At 42.9% G+C, this 21164-nt stretch overlaps 2 protein-coding genes across 2 annotated transcripts in view; one reads left to right on the plus strand and one right to left on the minus strand.

Moving 5' to 3' along the window:
• Positions 1-92: 92 nt before the first annotated feature.
• opa3 (outer mitochondrial membrane lipid metabolism regulator OPA3) lies at positions 93-3605 on the minus strand. Its single transcript, XM_079514567.1, has 2 exons — positions 3347-3605; positions 93-1612 (listed from the first exon to the last, which is right to left on the minus strand). The coding sequence occupies exons 1-2, from the start codon at positions 3486-3488 to the stop codon at positions 1269-1271; spliced, it is 486 nt and encodes a 161-aa protein (XP_079370693.1). The 5' UTR covers positions 3489-3605; the 3' UTR covers positions 93-1268.
• A 776-nt stretch (positions 3606-4381) lies between these two features.
• Positions 4382-21164, plus strand: part of ppp1r13l (protein phosphatase 1, regulatory subunit 13 like) — a 34025-nt gene continuing 17242 nt past the window's right edge. The window contains 5 exon segments of the mRNA XM_079513684.1: positions 4382-4503; positions 16524-16589; positions 18847-18965; positions 20324-20566; positions 20568-20978. Of these exon segments, the coding sequence (XP_079369810.1) occupies positions 16547-16589; positions 18847-18965; positions 20324-20566; positions 20568-20978 (816 nt within the window). The 5' untranslated portion in view covers positions 4382-4503; positions 16524-16546.

Raw genomic sequence — 21164 nt, forward strand, 5'->3', positions numbered from 1 at the left:
GTAGATCAGCTATTTTCAAATGGCCAAAATATATATATATAAGGCTGTGGTTTAGTGTGTTTTGTAATCAGAATGTGAGAATGATATGAAAATGCATGATCAAAGCAACATTTATTTTCAATTAATTTACATCAACTCAGTGCATCAACCATTTACAACATGCCAAAGCCACATAATCACATTCTCATAATTAGCCAACAAAGAGATTCAAAGTGTAAATATGTTCAACTGACGATTGAATGGGATGGATTATTACCAAATAAAACTACCGACAAGGCAGATACTTATTATGACAATCGGTTTTCTGCATGTTATTCTCAACTCTGGTACTGGACCATTCTACCCATGCATGCCATCAATGGCAGACTTATTAAAACCTGGATTGGCAGGTAAAAGTGTTTAGTTACCTGATAATACAGAAACACTAGTAGTAGTCTGGTTTAGAGTTGTACTCTGTCTGAAAAAAATGGTATCGGGACAAGTACTTTAGTACTCACCGATACATGTCAGTTGTCATTTATGCATGTAGATCGGCTGTTTTTGGCAATTTTCTGCTGTGTTGGATCAGACCTGCTCCCGTTGCATTCGTTCAGCCTAGTGTCAATTGGATGTTTTGGTACTCAGGTCAAAGTATCTGGCCCGAGTACCGAGTATGAGTACTTGAGGGTGGTATCGGCCCCGAGTACCCAATATCGGTATCGGAACAACTCTAGTCTGGTCCTATACCATGATTGAGAACCACAACATAGCACAATATGTGATGCATGCTCATTACTCGGGCAGTACCAACCAAAGGAGAACTTGGGAAAAACAATTAATTTCCATGAGTACTTCATGTCACTGTGGGATCATCGAAATACAAAGGCAAAAATGTCGTTAACAGATCTAGATATTCCATGTTCACCATCTAGTTTATATATTACACAGTTGAACTTGCAATGGAAGGGCAAGATAAAGCAAATTATCACACTATGAATATCATAGCAATCCCCCTTTCAATTGGTTGCTCAAAACATGAGCAAAATACCCCAAACCACAACATACTTGTATGCATAGGTCAACTTCTTGCACCCAAGCCTTAGGTGCGGTGTTAAACTGTGTGTGTGTGTGTGTGTGTGTGTGTGTGTGTGTGTGTGTGTGTGTGTGTGTGTGTGTGTGTGTGTGTGTGTGTGTGTGTGTGTGGCAGGGCTCTTATGGCAGTGCCACATTGGCGCACACATCTTCATTTACACACATTAGTGACAATTGAATTTCCCATCAACACTTGGCTAAGAGCCGTCACTTGTATCTTTTCGGGGTGGGGGGAAGGACAGCAGTAGCCTGTTGACTTCTCGGAGCTGTGCATCTAGTGTCTCTGTGGTCAGGGCCAGCTCTCCTATCTGAGTCTGTAGACTGTTGATGGTCTCGTTTAGCTCATCTTCCTTGTTGCGTGAATTGGCAGCCTGTCTGCTGTACTCGAGTATCATGCAGCCTCCCCCGATGAGGAAGATGATGGCCTCTCCGAGCAGCTCTGCCCCAAGCTCGGCTGCCGCTTCCTCATTCAGGGGCTTGATGGCGGCACCCCGGAACCCCATGATGCGCATCTTGCTTCTCATTTCAACCCAGTGGTATACTGTGAGGAGGACAAAAGAGCATTATTATTATTATTATTATGACACCAGAACATTTTTGTATTATTTTCTATTTAAAGAAGGGCAGTACACTTCCCTTTTTGCCTTTCTCCCCGTTTAGAGTAGACTTCTAATAAATACACATTTTGACTGAAGGATGTCAAATGGCTGTAGCACTAAAATATGTTTTTTGTTTTATAGAGCATTTACAATGCTTCACAACAACAGCCATTGGGACAGAGCTGAGACTCATTTACTCTCTGTGGATTGACTATAGATTATTCACATACTTTGATTACATTTATAACTGTAAATCTCATACACCATACAAATACCAATACAAGAGGTGCAGATACAGGGGTGGACCAGAGAATACAAAATCTAATTTGTTATTATAGCGGAGGGAGGCAGCCTTGGATCAAGACTATCAGATTCATAGCTGTATTTGATCGAGTCTGACTTTTGCTTTCGTATGACTTTGTCAACTAGCTACTACTACAGGTATACCTCCAAACCAACAGTATTGAATATTGATCTCCCCCTTACTGTTGACTATGTTTCTTTTTTTACCTCCTTACATGATTTCCTGTTTTTTATATACGTGTATATTTGTTGGTCTCTAAATGTTCTGATGAATTGAAAATGGTGGACCCTGTTGTAAACAAGTGTAATGCTTTATCTTCCACAGTAACAGTCTTTGTATTGAGTTGTGTTGTGCTTTCATGTGAAATGTACCCATTTTGCTAGCTTTTGATTGATTGAAAATTTTATTAACAGTTTGCAGAATTACAGTACATTTCAAGCACAAACTCAATACAAAGGCTGTTAACTGTGAGTGGACGACCCAATTAAGCATTACACTTTTACAACAGGGTCCACCATGTTCAATTCATCAAAACATTTAGAGACGTACAAATAGACACTTCTATATAGACAAAGAACAGTACAGGAATTCATCATAATGGAGGTAAAAAGGGGAAAGAAACATATACAGTGAGGGGAAAGGGGGGGGGGGGGGGGTGTAGGGGATTCAGATTTTACGGGGGCCAGTTTCGAATTGCAGCCATCCGTAGGTGCCCTTTGAGAGCGGTTTTGAAGGAGTCAAGGGATTCGCATGTCTTAATGACTGTTGGTAGGGCGTTCCACATTTTGGTGGCATAGGAGCGAAAAGAATTTAGTCCCTTGTTTGTGCCGAATCTGGGTTGAACATGGTTCGTTGCACTCCCTCTGGTGTTGTGGGTGTGGACTTCGTTAACATTAAGGAAGTATCTACACAGGTACATCGGTATCTTGGTGGAGTATCGAATCTTGTGGACCAGACCCATTGCAAGATGCTGTACTCTGTCGCCGACCCTAAGCTCTGATCCATAGCTCTAACAACTCTAACAACGCATTAGAGCTATGGATCAGAGCTACCATTCTGCAAACTGTTAATAAATAATTCAATCAATCTCTCGCTATATGTTCTTACTGAAAATATGATCGCAATAATAATAATGAAACACCTCAATGACCTACGAGTCCCTCCTCCGTGAGTTCGCCTTGAACCCCATTGGTCGGACAACCATACAAGCCACTACCGCAAGTGAATCGATTGGCGGAACGTCAGAGCCACCTGAAGCCGATTGGCCGTTTCACTCCTCCGCTGCATCCCATGCTTTATGCAACCTCTCCGGGGCAGTGGCTGAACTCTAGCCGTCATTGAGACACCGTTAACGGGGCGTTAAAGCTCTTACCCTGCGCGGGAGGCCCGCAGAAATACGTCTTGAAGAAGTCGCTCCGTCTAGCCCCGGCCTTTATCCGGTTGGCCACCGGCTTGCTCAGTTGCCTGACGCCGAGGTAGAGGAGCTTGGCGATGGGGAAGGCACCGACCACCATTTTAGCGGAAACACTTTTGCGAATGAAAGGCTGGGGGGCGGGATCAAAGCCCGGTGACGCGAGGGAAAGCCTGGTGAGGCGAGGTTAACGCGAGGTTACGCATCAACTAGTCCACGCCCCGGCTTCACCACGTAAACGTCCAAGAGAAACGTCCGTCAAAATAACAATTTAATTACATAATTATTACGCAATGGTTGTGATGAATTGAACACCGTGGACCCTATTGTAAACAAGTATGCTTTATGGTGTCGTCCACAACAGTTATATTGAGTTGTGCTTGAAATGTACTGTAATTCTCCAATATGTTAAATAAATACATCAATCAATCAATCAATCAATCAATCAAATCAACCTGCACATACAGTGTTAGTTTCCTATTCCTAGAAGGAAATATAATTGTTTAATCAAAAATAATACCGATCATAGTAAAAATGTAGGCCTACATACATCTTAATTTATAAGAAAACATCCATCTTAAATCTGACCTATCCGAGTGAATAAATATGTCATGAAAATGAGATCATCCAATTATCCCATGATTATTAATGATCCGTGGGAGACTGTCTGGGAGCCATGATGCAGCGGTTGCAGGAACACCTGTATCGGGTTACATTACAGCCTAATATGGTTACCATGGTTACGAGCAGAGCGGAGCCATGCAGGCAGCCAGCGGTGGGTTGGACCTTATATGTTCCAAAATAACTTTAGTCAATACGCAGCTATGACAAAATGTCTGGATTCCCCCCCCCCCCCCCCCCCACACACACACACACACACACACCCGCGCGCGCGCGCGCACACACAAACACACACACACACACACACACAATCGTGCAGTGTGCAGTGTGCACAGACGTAATAAACATACTACACACAGAGACACACGAGAGAGAGAGAGAGAGAGAGAGAGAGAAAGAGAGAGAATAACTTATGCGACTTCTGGGAAGGACTTTTTAAGCACGGTTGGATTTCCTTCTGCCTTCAAGTGGAAGATCGGTCTCTCTTATAGGTAAGGGTGATTTGTCTCTCAAGAACGCCTGCCTAATAATCAATAACGCAATTATGATCCATTACTTTCTTTCATCAACGCACGCATTTAGCGGTACCGCTCGGCGCTCGCTGCGTGGGATAATGTATTGAAAGAAAGTTATGGATGGACCATTGCTATTAACGCTATTGTTCCTTTCCTTTCATGGAATTCATGTGACAGACAGAGGATTCATTAATTCTCTCCCACGTGACTTTTCGTTTCAAAGAAAGAATGTACGTGTGATTGCAATTCTACATTACATGATTGCTATTTTATATCTGGAAATGTCTGGTTTTCCAGTTCAATATTGTGTCTTTTGTGAGGAGAGAGAGAGGTTGAATGTGAGGAGGAGCTTATTCAGACCATAACTCTCAAACAAACTAAGCTAATGGAGATCAGATGTTTCTTTCTTCTCTGAACTGAAGCAGTGATGGAGCTTTTTTACTGGCTGGACATTGATGATGTGCAAACTTGACCTCAAACTGTCACACAAACCTCAATCTCAACCCACAACTTATATAATACTATAAAGTGGAATTTGTCTTTTTCATTGCAGAATGACCATAAGTGGTTTGTTTGATTGATTGATTGATTGATTGATTACTTTAACATACCATACAATGGTGCTGAAAGGATAACACAAAAAGCCCCAAGGGCTTGTTTCCAGTGCGGTCCTATATGTATTCAATTAATCAAGACAGGCATTTAAAGACGTACAATAGCATACAAGAAATCATCAAGACTAGTAGCAAGAAACATGGGCTGTACATGTGTGAACAGCCATGTCAGAATGTCAAGTGTTAATGACTAGAATGCTGAAGGCAAGGGAACAGAATACCAACCTTTGTAATAATTAGCTTTGGATGGCAATCATGGCATGTGTGAAGCAGCAGTCTGACTGTCTCTCAAAACCAGCTGGGCAGCATTGTGAGCTGTGTTAAAACTTGCAGTCAGGTATTTGTCACTATCCCAACCACTCCTGGAATATGACTTTCCCCTTTAGTTTGAATACATAAACACATCTGTCTGTCTGTCTGTCTGTCTGTCTGTCTGTCTGTCTGTCTGTCTGTCTGTCTGTCTGTCTGTCACAATCTACAACACCCACTCTTTTACACCTGTAAACATGCCCCCCCCCCCCCCCCCCCCCCCCCACACACACACACACACAGTGTGTTACACAATGCCATTGTTTTCTCTAGGCCGTCTGGTGATTAGAAGGTCACCAGTTCAGGCCCTGACCTGCCCATATTATATGTGTCAAAGTGTCTCCGTGACAGAACCGCTATAACAGCTCCCCCACGACCGCTCATCACGGTCATCATTCTGAACAGCCCAATCGGCTGGGCGAGTCTGAAACTAAAAGGGTTTGTTCTCTTCCATTTTAACTACTAGAGAGGTTCGGAGTTGATCGAGTTGAACATGTAGAAATCGGGCCGCGTTGCAGCCCTCACTGCTCGAGGCAGCGGTGGCCGAACGGATAGCGGCGCGGTCTAGATACCGGAAGGTTCCCAGTTCGAACCAGCCGTCCGACACGTTAAAATTACCACCGCTGAAATGCCCTTGAACAAGGCATCAACCACTACGATGAAATGTGTTCTATGAGCAGGGCCTGGCTGGAAACAAGTTCTTGAGCTTAGCCCAGATACCCTGGGTAAATATAGATTTCATTTCATTTCACTGATCCAACTGATATGGCCATATATGGAGATCTCTGTGGCTGTCGGTCCTTTTCATACATGCTGACTGATTTGTTAGGGCCTGATGCCATGATGATGGCACATCCAGGTGGACAGTCCACGTTCTAGCCGTAGCTGCATTGGGAAGTCCTTGGTGTAGACCAGGGGTTCCCAAACGTTTTCATGTCAAGGACCCCCAAATTGACATTTTTTAGCCCGCAGACCCCAATTTGAAAAGGACCCCCATGAGAGAAGACTTGTACGGCTCTAGCAGTGATTCTCAACCTGTTTCATTTCAAGGACCCCCAGTTTGACGTGCATTAGTCTAAGGACCCCCATTTAATGGCATTTCTATCTCTTGGACCCCCAATTTATATTGTAAAATCAATGTTAATTTAACTCTGAGAGTGTACAAAATGGAACCAAATGGACCTGTTAGGGTCCATTTGGGTCCATTTGTACACTCTCAGAGTTACAGACCCATAAGGGTCCATTTGGTTCCAAACTATTATTTGGGTAGTAGGTACCCCCTCAAGGACCGACCCCTGGGGGTCCCCAGACCCCACTTTGGGAACCACTGGTGTAGACAACCACATACACATCTAGAGGCTGGTGTCATAACTCTTTGTTGGAACGGCATGTATATTATGTTGTGTGTCACTGAGAGATTCCTGGTGGGAACAACAGCAGTGTGGCTTTGGAGGTGAGGAAGATAGTTGGGATTGTGCTAGATGCCACACAGTCAAACAGCAGCATCCTGTCCTGAGCACACAACGTGTGTAAGCTATAATTGCTCGGTGTTATGTGATTAGTCTGTCACTGTCGTAATGTTGTTTTGGTCTGTATAGTTGCTGGAATTGTACTGTACTTTTCAGACAATAATGGTTATTATAATCTCTGGCCTTGTGAGAAAATCTGTAGCCTAGAGAGTTGTTTTATGTGATACATTTTGTTTAGCACAGACAATAATCATAGTGAATGGATTTGTTTTTTAATTTAATTTAATTGAAAACCACTCAAACCCTAACTGACCATGGTCCCTCGGGTTCAGGGGTCTGTACTGGGCTCTCTCCTTTTTTTCCTCAACACCAAATCTCGGCACAAAAGGTGTTTTATATATATAGTTATAACCTACAATGAGAGACTAACATGAGCAGAATGAAGCAATTCGTTTGTCTGTAATCTACTTTCATCATTTTAATATTGCTGTATCAATGTTTATTCCTGTTGATCATTGTCGAGGGGCGCTAGCCAATGAAAAGACATCATGTGGCAACCAAGTCTATGGACTTTAATGTTTGTTTAGGGCAGTGAATGTAAAACGTCATCTGGCTGATATAAATACTGTAGTGGGTGCCCCCCAAAGGCGCCCCTCACTTCATGCAAGTGTGATTTTATTGTCTTGGCTGAGTGAGGGCCTGCCCCTCAACTGTAAAGTAAGTAACTAAGCCTTGCCGAGCCATGATGGCAACCGTACTCCGAGTTGAAATAAATTAAAGGTTATGATGATCATGACTGTCTGAATGTTCTGCTGTTCTATTGTTAATTCTTTTGTTATTTGAGGATTGTTTGAGACATTTTAATAGGAAGGGAAGGCCTTTATGTAGGTCCCATGCCATGACACAACGTGTGTTCATATACTGCATATTGGTCCTGCAATATTTATTCAACAATAACATTTTTGACATTATTTGAGCAAGCTCAGGGCCTCTAGAATTGTCTATGTTCCCTTCTATTCAGAGACCGTAATTAGTAGTAGAACGTCTGGGAAAACACAGCCCAGCTCTTTTAAATTCAACCCACACACCTCACCATGTCAGCAGACCTAAGGCAAACTGCCCAAACTCAGTATTGGTAAAGCTCTCTTTCCTTCTGAGAAACCCGATGAATATGGTGTTATGTGTTTTTCACCAGGAATTCCCCCACATAAGTCCTTTAATAACTATAGCTCAACTACCATAGGAAAGAAATCTGGAAATATCCAGCTGTACAGTTAAGGACAGGCTTTGTCTGGTTTTGTCCATTAAAGATTTTGTCTAAAATTAGGAAAATCATTTCCCAGAACCGAAAAGTCACCTCAGCTCCTCCAGCTTTTTAAACGTGTTACATTTATACTGTGTTTATAGACCATTCACAAATACAGAAAGTATTTTTTGCAAAGGGACACATTTGTCACTATCCAGAAAGCATTTGTGTAATGCATGTGGTCTGGTGTCCGAGGCTATGAAATGTGTGACGGGACAGGGCCAAGGACAAAGATAAACTTAGGGAATATTGTTTTAATTTTTATATAGTGGGTTCTGAATCTGATCTCACGTTCATTACTACATTCAGATGCAAGCGCTAGACTGCAGAGCCGCAGGCCCTGGAATCTTTTGTGGTACTGAATGATGGAACGAATTGGTATGAACCGATGTGCCCTGAGCACTTTCTAGAAACCTTCTGTTCTACAGACACTGCAGACAGACTGGCACAGACAGAAACAACTGATTGATTCTTGTTTTCCCTGGGGCGCAGCGCCATGGATACCTGATATGTCGCTTCAGCATGCACAGAGCCTGCCAGCTGCCATTTCCAGGCATTGTGGCTATACAGTAACCTTCTGTTTCAAGCTGCTGTCTGTGCCTGCCTTCAGCGAGTTTTGAGTACTTGAGTAAGAAAATAAATAATTAAATGGTGCATTTATATAGCGATTTTATCCAACGCGCTTTACATAGATGTGCCTTACATTCACACACATTCATTCATACACCGATAGCAGAGGAGACCATGCAAGCCACCAACCTTCACATCGGGAGCAATTAGGGGTTCAGTGTCTTGGTCAAGGACACTTCGACACTAACTCTGGGGGAGCCCGGGATCCAACTGGGAACCTCACAGTTTGGAGACCGCAGGCGTTTTGTTCTCAAAAGACTGACGCCCCTGCCGAAAAGCACTATATAAATTGTATATATTATTCAAGACAATTTCAAGTCAATGTCATAGTCAAAGTCGTACGATTTGTCACACACGTTACCACAGTGAAATTTGTTTGCCCACATTTGACCCATCTTTTGGAGTGGTGAGCTGCAGCCGTGGCGCACTCGGGAATCATTTGATTAGTAGATTTATTTGACCCCCTCAATCCAAGCCTTGATGCTGAGTGCCAAGCAGTGAGGCATTGGGTCCCATTTTTACAGTCTTTGGTATGACCCGGCCGGGGATTGAACCCCCGACCTCCCAGTTTCAGGGCGGACAGCCGGACACTCTAACCACAAGGCCACTGTCTGGTGATCTGATGTGCTAGTGGCAGGCTAATGTTTCACATGAAACCAAATGTTTACTTTGGCTGGTGATGGGAATGATTCTGCAGTCTTTGAAGCATCGGTATTCCGAATTATCCAAAACCATGTTACACTGCTAGCAATTGCTGGCTATCGATATATTGCTTTTTGAGCGGTGCTAACCTAGCCTGGCTCCAGCCCTGAATCGCTACCATTAAAAAAATATGTCCTGGCGAAGTGAAACGAAAATTCAGACTGTGTGTCGTCAGGCTAGTGCTAACCAACTTTGAGCGTTTGCAATACTGTACTCAGTATTGTACTCTGACATCTAACCCTAGAAGTAGGACTCATAAAATTTCCCTGGGACCCATCTAAAAGACCACCCCTGGGTCCCGGGGAGGCATTACATTGAAAACCTATTCACATCACTGATGTTCGATGATAAGAGCACCCTTCACTTCACACAGGTGTGACTTTTTTTAAATGTCACCTGTGGGATGTTGTAAAGTGTTAGCTATACAGGTAACTACTAAACTCGACTCGACTCGACTCGACAAACAATGCAATATAAACAGACATTAGCAGACAACATAATAAGCACAAACAAGCAAACATTAGCCCCGGTGAGGGAGAACAGGGCTACCTCAGCTGCCTGTCACTGAAGGCCAAGTGCTGTTCTGTTGTCTGTATGATTCTTATCCTAAAGTCCCAGCTCAGTGTGTGTGTGTGTGTGTGTGTGTGTGTGTGTGTGTGTGTGTGTGTGTGTGTGTGTGTGTGTGTGTGTGTGTGTGTGTGTGTGTGTGTGTGTGTGTGTGTGTGTGTGTGTGTGTGTGTGTGACTGTGTGTGTGACTGTGTGTGTGTGTGTGTGTGAGAGAGAGAGAGAGAGAGAGAGAGAGAGAGAGAGAGAGAGAGAGAGAGAGAGAGAAAGAGAGAGAGAAACAGAGAGAGAGAGAGAGAGAGAGAGAGAGAGAGAGAGAGAGGATATGAAGGAGCATTTGATACTAAAAGAGGAGGGGCAGGAAAATAAAAGGATGCGTCCTTGGGAAAGTCAGAGTTGAATAGAAAACCAGAGAATCGGCCTGACATGTAATGAGTAGTCATTGGTTAGGAACATAAAAGCCTGGAGAGGGGAAGCAGGGCGGTGCAACTTCAGGTCACATGCAGACACACCCTAGGATTCTGCTGAGCCTAATCATTATTGTCTTCTTTAATCTCCCTTTACTTCCCACAGTCACGACACAAAAGATCTCTCTCTCTCTCTCTCTCTTTATCTATGTGAACGTGTTTCCAAAGCATTGCATTGCAAAAACGATGCCATTTGATGTTCTTCTATAAAACGAGTTCATCCAGTGATATGTGGGCTACTGTTTGTAAGCATGTTACTGTCTTTTCCTGGTAGATTTCAAGAAAGACTACTATGACCCACTTAGGGAATTCATTGAAAGTCTTTTCATAGGCAGTAACCTGACACTATGATACACGGCAAAAATCCACAGCGTTAATTTAACTCAGAGAGTGCGCGAATGGGACCTAGCTGCATGGTTCCATTTGTACACACAGTTTCACTGTGTACACTGAGCGAGTAAACATAGAAAGAGTCCTTGGAAAAACCACATGAAGGGAAAGTGAAGCAGGATGGAATGCGAAAAAACCAGAAGGCTGGGTGCAGTGGACTGGGGGTCAAGTGCATTTCGGAGCAGAAAACAGGAAGAGAGAGAGAGAGGGAGAGTGTCTAGTGATTGATCGAGCGAGGAGGTTGATCACCCTGACGGGTGTGAGTCATGTTTAAACCCTGCATGCTTCTTGTCTCGGCAAATAGAGATAAGCTTCAGTTCCCGGTTCTGCTGAGTGCCTCACAGGGAGGTGTGGTGTGGAATGTGAGTGTGTGTACACACACACACACACACACACACACACACACACACACACACACACACACACACACACACACACACACACACACACACACACACACACACACACACACACACACACACACACACACACACACACACACACAGCATGGCATAGCTGTTGTCTGAGTGCTTGTTGGGCCTGGAGCCCTGGACGGTGTTATGACGACCCTTTGATGACCTTTTACACTTGATACATAATTTCCTCTGTAACGTGACTAATATTAACCTGCCTGTCAACAGCAATACATGACAGGGTAAGTAATAATAAAGAGTCAGTATGTTTTGTAGATAGTATAGGCTGTGTTGTTTAGATTTAAATAGAAATTTCTCTAAAAGAGAAAAACAGCACTCACGGAACTCATGTTTTAAGGCACTCTTAATTTATTTAATTGTTGACATGGTATGCTGCAGAGCAGCAGCAACGAACGCGTTTCGTGAGTGCTGGTTTTCTCTTTTAGAGAAATTTCTATTTAAGTTATTTACCCGCCCGCGCACCCGGTAAGAATGCTCAAGAAGTTTGAGACTGTTTGGAGTTGTGCGGTCTATACCTTGATAAAATGTGTTGTTTAGATGCCTGTAAGTTCAGTATCTGTCTTCTGTCTGTCTGCTGTCCTAGTTATTTTGTAGGCCTTGTTTTCTTAGAATTCTGATTACCCAATCACTATATGTTTCCTGTTGTTGGTTTGACTAGGGTTCATGTCACTTACGCCGACCTCGGTACTGGATCTGGATAAGAGTGTCTGCTTAATGCCTAAAATTGTAATATTTTCCCTTAGGCCTCACTCAGACCTTTACAACAGATTGCTGTATGCTTGCTGTATACAAAGGGTGTGACACAGCTTGCCCCAATGCATTTCCAATGGGAGTCACATGGTTTGACACAACATTTGTGTTGTATGAGGGGGAGGGGCGCAGTCGAAACACAGCCGAAAGCCATACAACAGCTTGTAGTCCAAAATGTGGACTACAAACCATGTGACTTCCATTGGAAATGCATTGGGGCGGCCATGACACTCACAACATTCATACAACAAGCATGCATCAATGTTTTAAAGGTCTGAGTGAGGCCTTAAACCTTTGGGGCGAAAAGTTCGAAATTTATTTTTTGTTGTAGAACTGTGTCTGTCTGTGGCATTGATTAGATGGTACAATATGGGCACCATTGATTAGATGGTACAATATGGGCACCATTGATTAGATGGTACAATATGGGCACCATTGATTAGATGGTACAATATGAGCACCATTGATTAGATGGTACAATATGGGCACCATTGATAAGGGCTGATGCAAAACTACGTTTCTGTGATGCCACGTACTGCAGTAGGGGCTGAACGATATCGGAAAGAATTGCGATATGTGCATTCCAATATAAAAAATCACACCCGTGTGAACTGAGTGGTGTAAGGTCTTATATAGACTGATCAGCTGTGGTCTGATGTAATGTCTGACGTAATGAAATCACACCCGTGTGAACTGGGTGACCACAGCAACCATGCTCATTTTTTGACGCACAGACAGACAGACAGACAGACTAACAAAGCCAGTTGTAGGAGTGGTTTACACCACTCAACAAAGCCAGTTGTAGGAGTGGTTTACACCACTCAAAAAATGATATAATTTCAACAGCCTTGTGATATGTAGGCCTAGTTAAAGCTCCATTTGGAAAGAATGTATCATCAATCACGGATTAGGGTGACTGTTCAATCCTCTGGCAGAATGTCCATGCAAGACCAGTTACCATTAAGAAGCCATTAATCATATAATTTATCAGATGAACTCAACTGTACTGTTTTTCTTCCAGATTACTGATGAAAACCATGACAGTTCTATCAAGAAGTAAAACTGTGACTGACTGGCCCATTTTGCCTTATAGTTATGCTTTGCATAATAATTAGTGTCACTAATCTATTGCATGTGCACATTGCGAATGTCGATCTGGAATTCTGGATACAATATCGTGCAGCCCAAGTATACAGATATATGCTATAATATGGCAGAGAGATAGTAGACTAATGTTGTTTACAGACACTTTCTTGCACCTGTAGCTTTCAGGATTTTGAAAGGCGTGGAATCACTGAGTGATTGATGAATCTTGGTTGAACTTATTGGCTCCACAAATTAAAATGATAGAGCTTATTTAACCTTTATCAATAAGTAATAACATTGTATATTATTGTTGAAAATGGATTATTAAGCTCATTTAATTCATATAAGAATGACTTATTTCTGGCTGTTTCCAACCATTGCAGAACACAATGTGCAGATGCTGTGTCTGCATTGTCGGTTCATGCTCTGGAATGTTTCCTCCCTCCAGAGATATTCCCCGTAAGGCCTGCATTCTTAGCATGTAACGCCCTAATTTATCTTTCATTCATCTTAATAATACACTTCGAAAGCGATACAGTATTTTTGCACTTTACTTTACCATCTCTTCGCCTCTATACTCCCTCCTGTTGTGACTGACTGACAGTGTGAGTTCTTGTTGTCCTATATATGCAGTGGTGTAAAGTAACTAAGTACTTTTACTTAAGTACTGTACTTAATTAATACTTTGAGGTATTTGTACTTTACTTGAGTATTTCCAATTTACAATACTTTTACTTCTACTTCACTACATCTCAGGTTTTTGTTGAAGCACTTTTTAATACTTTCCATTGGTTGAATATTTTTGAGGGGCACTAGCCCCTCCTATGCCCAGCTTTCTGGCTTTGTGTAAACACAAACATAGGCTTGTGATTGTGATTTTGAGCAAATCAGCTAACCAATCACATAATCATGTATAATGATAAGAGCGCCCCTCACTTCACACGGGTGTGATTTATGGGTGTTCAATAGAATTGATTTATGAAATAATACTAAAACCTAAAAATGCAGTTTGGTGGTTTCTTCCGCGGACAACAAATGATAATGTTAATTACATACACAGCACTTATGTAGCCTATATCATATTACCAAACTAGTGGTGTGTGTGCGCATGTGTGTCCGTGTGGTATTAGTGTACCCTATCATCTGTCCAGGTGTGTGAATGCACCTGTTTGTCTGTCTGACTCCATGTCTATACTGTAGCTCTCTCAGTCTGCATGTCTGTCTTTCTCCATGTTTCATTGTTTCTGTCCGTCTGTCCGTCTGGCTGTCTCTCTTTATCTGCCGTTCGTAGGAAATTGACCTATAGCTAAGCCCCTCCCCAAACTGCTATGGTCCAATCACAGCTAGGCTAAGGTCTGGTTCCAAAAATGAACCAGTATTTACTATTTAATGTGTAAAATCCATGATATTTACATTGGAATGAATGAGCCCGGCTGGAAAGTGTCCAAGTGGGAGTGTCTAAGTGGGAGAGGCCGGGTCTTAGCTATAGGTGAATTGGCCACAGATGTGTCATCCATTATGTCTAGTAACAAAATGATCTAAGAAGCCAGGTGTTCCGGTCGCAGTCGGACCAGAACACCTGGCTTTATAGATCCTTTTGGTTGTGAGTCAGCAAGAGGAGAGAGAGACAAATCCTCCTGGAAGTCAAGGCGTGTTGTAACCTCCTAATACGGTTGAAGAACTGACGAGAGGGAGAGAAGTTTGTCAGGTGGTGTCATGAAATCGGGCTGTGATGTCATTTAGTGGTGTGATATATAGCCCACCAATTAAAGATTCTTGGTGGGAGTATGAAGATATGGTGTGACTTGTTTAAGGAGGCAGGGATATAAAGACTACTTCATAATTTGTTTATAATTCTTCTTTTAATTGAGATTTAAACTATTTATGTACTATGTTTTGTATATTTATGTATTTATTACTGATTTTCCTTTTTATTTATTTTTTATCCCACGGTTTTGCAACCCACTCGGCCTGTCTATGAGCAACCATGACTTTTTTTTTTATCACTTAAAAATGTATTAATTTTTAAACTGACAAAAGAAAGAAAACACACACAGAAAAGGAAAAAACACAGTACAAACAGACATGAAACAATAAAAAAGGAACCAAATACAAACGACACAGCGTTTCAGACCCTGCATGTTACATATCCCTAGGCATTTACCCATACCTATTCATTCTGCTCAATCTTATTAGTATTATAACTACTCTTCTTTTTCCATTTTTGTATGAACTATAATATGAGTTCCTGTATCCAAATCTTTTTTCAATTTATCATGCTCAGTTATGTTTAGATGAAAAAAACCTGCATTTTTTCAATTTTGACATGACCCTTTTTCTCTTAGCTGGCAAATTCAACCTGTTTACATTCAGCGACATTATCCCCAACATATTAGACATTGTTATTCCTTATAGTTCCCTTCATATTTGTTTCCTGCCTAGTCATATTATAGTATTTGCATCCGCTTGCAACCATGACTTTTATACATGTATGTGAAGAGAACATTGACATTGAGCCGCGCTGTTGAAGGCGTAATCAATGTTGTGAAACTTCCAAAGCATCCAATCAATGTTGTGAAACGTTTGGCTGGCACCAAACGTTCTGTGTGTACGTTCACGAGTAACTGTGAAATGTAAATATGACGATATTTGATAAGCTGTGTCGTAATTAACACATTTTGGACGGGAACCCCTTTTGGTGTTTTAAGCATCATGTTATACTTTATACTTTAGCTATTGAAAAATAGCAGATCTACAAGCTCATAGGTCTATGAGCTTGTAGGTCTGCTATTTTTGAAAAATCGTGAAAATGTGGCACAAATCTTTGAATATATTCTTTCAGAGCGAATGTTTTTAACTCAAATCTTGGGGTTCCTATGCAATAACATATTTTCAGATGGGGATCAGTGGCCAATTACATATCGTTTTTGGGGTCCTTGACATAAAATATTGAGCACCACTGATATAGAAACATAGGTATTTCAGAAAACTGTCAGGATTTAGAAGACATTTTTAAAATTTCGACATCAGGTATATAGGTTAAAGCCTGTTTTATACTTGTGAAAAAATGCAGATGTACAAGCTCACAAAGTGTAGTGCTTTGAAGCATTGTGAACTTGTAGATCAGCTACTTTCGGCACCGACATTGGTGTGCAACTATGTGTCAAATAAATCAGGAATAACTTCATTGTCCAGGCATAATGTGTGTCCCATTGTGGAAACAGGTGCGAAGTGACTGCCTCGTGACCTCAATGTGTTCTTTTCCCTCTTTTTCAGAGAGACAGACACAACAACCAGCCAACCATGAGCTCTCAGATGAGCTACGGCTCGGGCAGCAGCATGATGTGTAAGTACAAAGTCTGTCTTATCTTCAGTATGTAAATATAACAAGTAAGACGCGTGAACGCGGGAAGCGAACACAGCTGTTGTGGCAGTCTGACACATACACATACAGAGCTTTTTTTTCCTCTTAATTTTTTTTTCTTTTATTTTTATTTATTATTATTTTTATTTTTATTTATTTTTAGGTTTTTTTTTGCGTGCGTGCGTGCGTGCGTGCGTGCGTGCGTGTGTGCGTGTGTGCGTGCATGTGTGTGTGTGTTTTTGTGTGTGATACAGCTGCGCCCTCTGGTGGCGGGTGGGTGGTGTTACAGTGTGACACACAGACAGACACACACAGACAGACATGATCTGCTGGGTCTCATAGAAAATGCTCACTGCGTTCGCAATCACTGCGTTCGCAACAATCTATAAATCCAGGAATCTCTCTGGCTGTCTCCATGACCATGTCTCTCGGCTTCGCTGCCTGGTTGAAACAACTCCTACTGTTTGTGGCTGATAACAATCCCCAATAAATCGATCTGCCGGCAGGCTATAAGCCTGGGAGCTAAAGCAAACTGTAATGAAGCGCAAACTAAAAGACTCCATATCCAAACGAAAGCTCAAGTTTAAAAATGTTTACTTATTAGTCAGTGCACCAAATATTGCTTTTACGTCCGGAGACTCCCGTCCGTCCAGGACAAGACAGGCTTCAGACGTGCCAGCCTCCTCACTGCCAAGCTACACCAGGCTTTTCTCGCGCGTTTCTCGCGCGTTTTCTCCCGCGCGTGCGTTTAATTTAGGTCCAGTCCTATTTTAGAAAACGCACGCGCGGGCCGCACGTTTAGGGTAAACGCGCGAGAAAAGCCTGGTGTAGCTTGGCCGTCAGGAGACTCACACGGTTGCAACAGATTGATGTATGCTTGTTGTATACAAAGGGTGTGATACATCTTGCCCCAATGCATTTCCAATGGGAGTCACATGGTTTGACACAACATTTGTGTTGTATGAGGGGGAGGGGGGCAGTCGAAACACAGCCGAAAGCCATACAACAGCTTGTAGTCCAAAATGTTGTATCAAACCATGTGACTTCCATTGGAAATGCATTGGGCCGGCCATGACACTTACATCTTGCTTACATCTAGCATGCATCAATGTTGTATGCTAGATCGAAAGGTGTGAGTGAGGCCTTAGGGTGAGCAGGTATATACAGTAGGGACCGACATTTGTAGCATACTGGGGGCCACCCACAGAGGCACTCCCATCAATGAAGCGCTATATGCAGTGCCTATAGTTGCCAGGGTTGGGAAGGTTACTTTAAAAAAGTAATCCCCTACAGTTAAAAGTTACTTGCTAAAATTGTAGTCCACAATTTAAAAAGTAACAGGTTGCTTTCAGTTACTTTTAGATTACTTTTAAGCAAAACTCTATTTAATTAGATAAAACACGTTTTACCATTGATAACCAGACAAGAATGAAATTAAGAAAAGGACAACAGAAATACATTTTACAACAAGCAGAACCTCCTCAGAAAATATGTGGCTCTCAAGTTCCAACCTTATTATGATTCATGTTAAAATACAGTCCTATTCGGCTAGGCAAGGCACGTGTTCACACAAAAGGCAAATTCATTCCAAATCATAATAGATTATATACACATACAGAATATATATAGGCCCTAGCCAAAGTCATGCTGTAGGGCAGTGCAGGCTACAAAATTATATTGATAAAAAAAAAAGAAGGAAAAAACTTTAACACTAGGCCCAGGCTACACGTATATGGATCTTTTGCAAAACTGATATTTTCGTCCTCCGTTTTAGAAAAAATCCCTGCCCATACGACAGAGATATCTGTGTCCACACACAAACGCAGAAACACATTGAACACAGGATAAACTCACTATAGTAGCCGGTTTCAATTGTAGGCTATATTATATTTATTATTATTTATTATTTACACTAAAAAATATATATATTTGTACATTTAAAAACTGTGTACATTGGTGAGCATTCTAGCTGATCTTGAGGCTTAAAAAAAGCCTTATTTTTTTCTACTAGTCAACTAGTACCAACAAGGTCAACTAGTGTATTTACTAGTCGACTAGTTGAATAGTCGACTAGTTGCTTAAAGCCCTATTGCTCCATACATTCAGATACCTATAAGCTCTGGGGCGTCGTGCAGCCAACGGATAGAATTGTACGCAGAGTGGAGAGGCCCATATCCATATCCATATCCGTACTTCATCCTGGGCCTTTCGTCCTGTCACTTTTCTGTTTCGTTTCCAGTCCAGACGATGAATGACGACCTGAACGCGTCTCTTGCCACGGCAGACGAGCTGTCCAGGGAGTTCAGCTCTCTTCTCCAGGAAGCTTCCGCCAGTCCGACCACACAGCCCGCCTCTCAGGTATACAGTGTTGACTTTGACAGCAAAATTTAGATTTTAGTTTTAGTCTCTTGAATAGTTTTCATTTCGATTTAGTCACATTTTAGTCACCTGGAATGTTTTAGTGTTTAGTTTCTAGTTTTAGTCGACTAAATATCATAAGATTTTGGTCGACTAAATCTACGGTTGATTTTAGTCGACTAAAATGTATTTTGGCGGGCCTTGATGCACCCGTCGTAATGACTGATTTTACACTTGCTGAACATAGCGGATCTACAAGCTCACAGCGCGTCACGCTGCGACGCGTTGTGAGCTTGTATATCTGCTATTTTCAGCATGCAAACTAAGTGTAAAATGACTTATACTGGATCTCTTGTCCACTAGTCCCCTTCCTAACATTTTTGTCTAGTTTTTATTTGTTGACAAAATTGTCAATATATTTAGTCTTATAGTTTTAGTCATCATAGTTTAGTTTTTATTTAGTTTCCATTTAGTTTCCGTCAGTGAAAAAAGGTAGTCGACGAACATCTTTTATCATAGTATTAGTCGACAAAATCAACACGGCTCAGGTAGTACAGGTACACACTCAAACTGTCTGTAGCCCTTAATTGCACCTGTGTATAATATATGCCTTTGAACTCTGTCTTGAGGACAGCAAACCGGTGTACTCAGAGGATAAATGGTTGGTTATAATTAGTTGTGCAGACACACAGACACAGTGTTGCACAACCTCCTAGTATATATATATATATGTGAGGCATAAGGGAAGGGAGTATATTTACATGTCTCCCGCTCAGATGGCTCACAATAGGGCAGGAGTTATTGGCCCACTTTTCGTCAGTGCCTAACACTTTTTTTAAAAGTTCAAATAGCAAGTTCTACAAGCTCACAACGTGTTGATGTAGAACGGCTTGTGGGTTGTGGGCCTTCAAAGCAGTGTCTCAAGCAGGGTATAACACAGCTGCAGCTACTTACAATCAAGAATGAGTCCTCTTGATCTAAGACCAAACACTGATAACAACGCGGGCCTTTTTCTCTGCAGCCATATTGATATGATTATAGTACTAGGGTCATGTGTTACCATTACCAATGCTACTAATTAAGGTTCAGTTCATGTAACAGCGTCTTTCATGTGAGCCAATAACGAACAATAGGTAACACCTGTGTTTACTGTGTAAAAGGTCAATACTTGCGGTACACCTAAATCAAACCACTATCCATTGAATTAGCTGAAGCTGTGTTTACCCTCTCAATGCTGACGAAACATTAACGTTATCGCCCATAAACTAGAGGCCAGTGTGCGTGTGTGTGTGTGTGTGCGTGCGTGTGCGTGCGTGCGTGTGTCCTAATGCTGACCTGATCTTTGCTGCCCCCTGCAGAATATTTCTCTGGTCCCCAGAGAGATGTCCGCGCCCATGGTTCGGTCCAGAACCTCCTCCCCTGCCTCCTCTGCTTCCACCGTCACCGTCAGAGACCCAGCTGGTGGTGGCAGCCGCAGCGGTAGCCCCATCATCAGCAGCACCTCCTCCACACCCTTTTCCCCCTCGTCCACCAGCCCCTGGCCCCTCAACAACGTCATCTCCGGGTGCCAAAAACAGGCCTTTGTCGCCCGTCCACAGACAGTCCGCGGCGGGGCCGCCACGCTCCCCCGCCGACCACTTCTCTTACGGTCAGAACGAGAGCCCCAACCAGTCGCCTCGGACCCAGAGGCGCGGCGTCTCCCCGTCCCGATACAACCGCAGTCCGCGCGGCTCCGTCACCCACATGGATCCCGGGCCGTTGGCGAGTCCCACCCTGCATTTGCCTTACGACGGCGCCACTGGCCACGCCGGGCAGAGGTCACCGCAGCCGGGCCGCCGCCCCCGAGGCTCGCTCACCCACATCATGGATCCTCCCGGGGCCTTGGCGAGTCCCACCCTGCAGGTGCCATACGATGGCGCCGGCCACAGCGGGCGGCGGTCTCCGCAGCCGGACAGGAGCTCCTCTCCGCGGCCCTACAGTCACCCCGTCGTGTCCAGCACCCTGCCAATTTTGGTTTCAAGCTAGCTGGTGAGTATCTAGGGGGGGGGGGGGGGGGGGGGGGTTACGTAACCTCTGCATGTGGTACCCTCTCCTAGTGAAACACCTTGCTTGCATGCTGTCATGTCATTTGAAAATATATGCAGGGACCCCCATAAGAGAAGGTTTTTACGTCTCTAGCAGTGATTTTCAACCATTTTC

The sequence above is a fragment of the Electrona antarctica genome, assembly GCF_951216825.1.
Source record: "Electrona antarctica genome assembly, chromosome: 11".
NCBI lineage: Eukaryota > Metazoa > Chordata > Actinopteri > Myctophiformes > Myctophidae > Electrona > Electrona antarctica.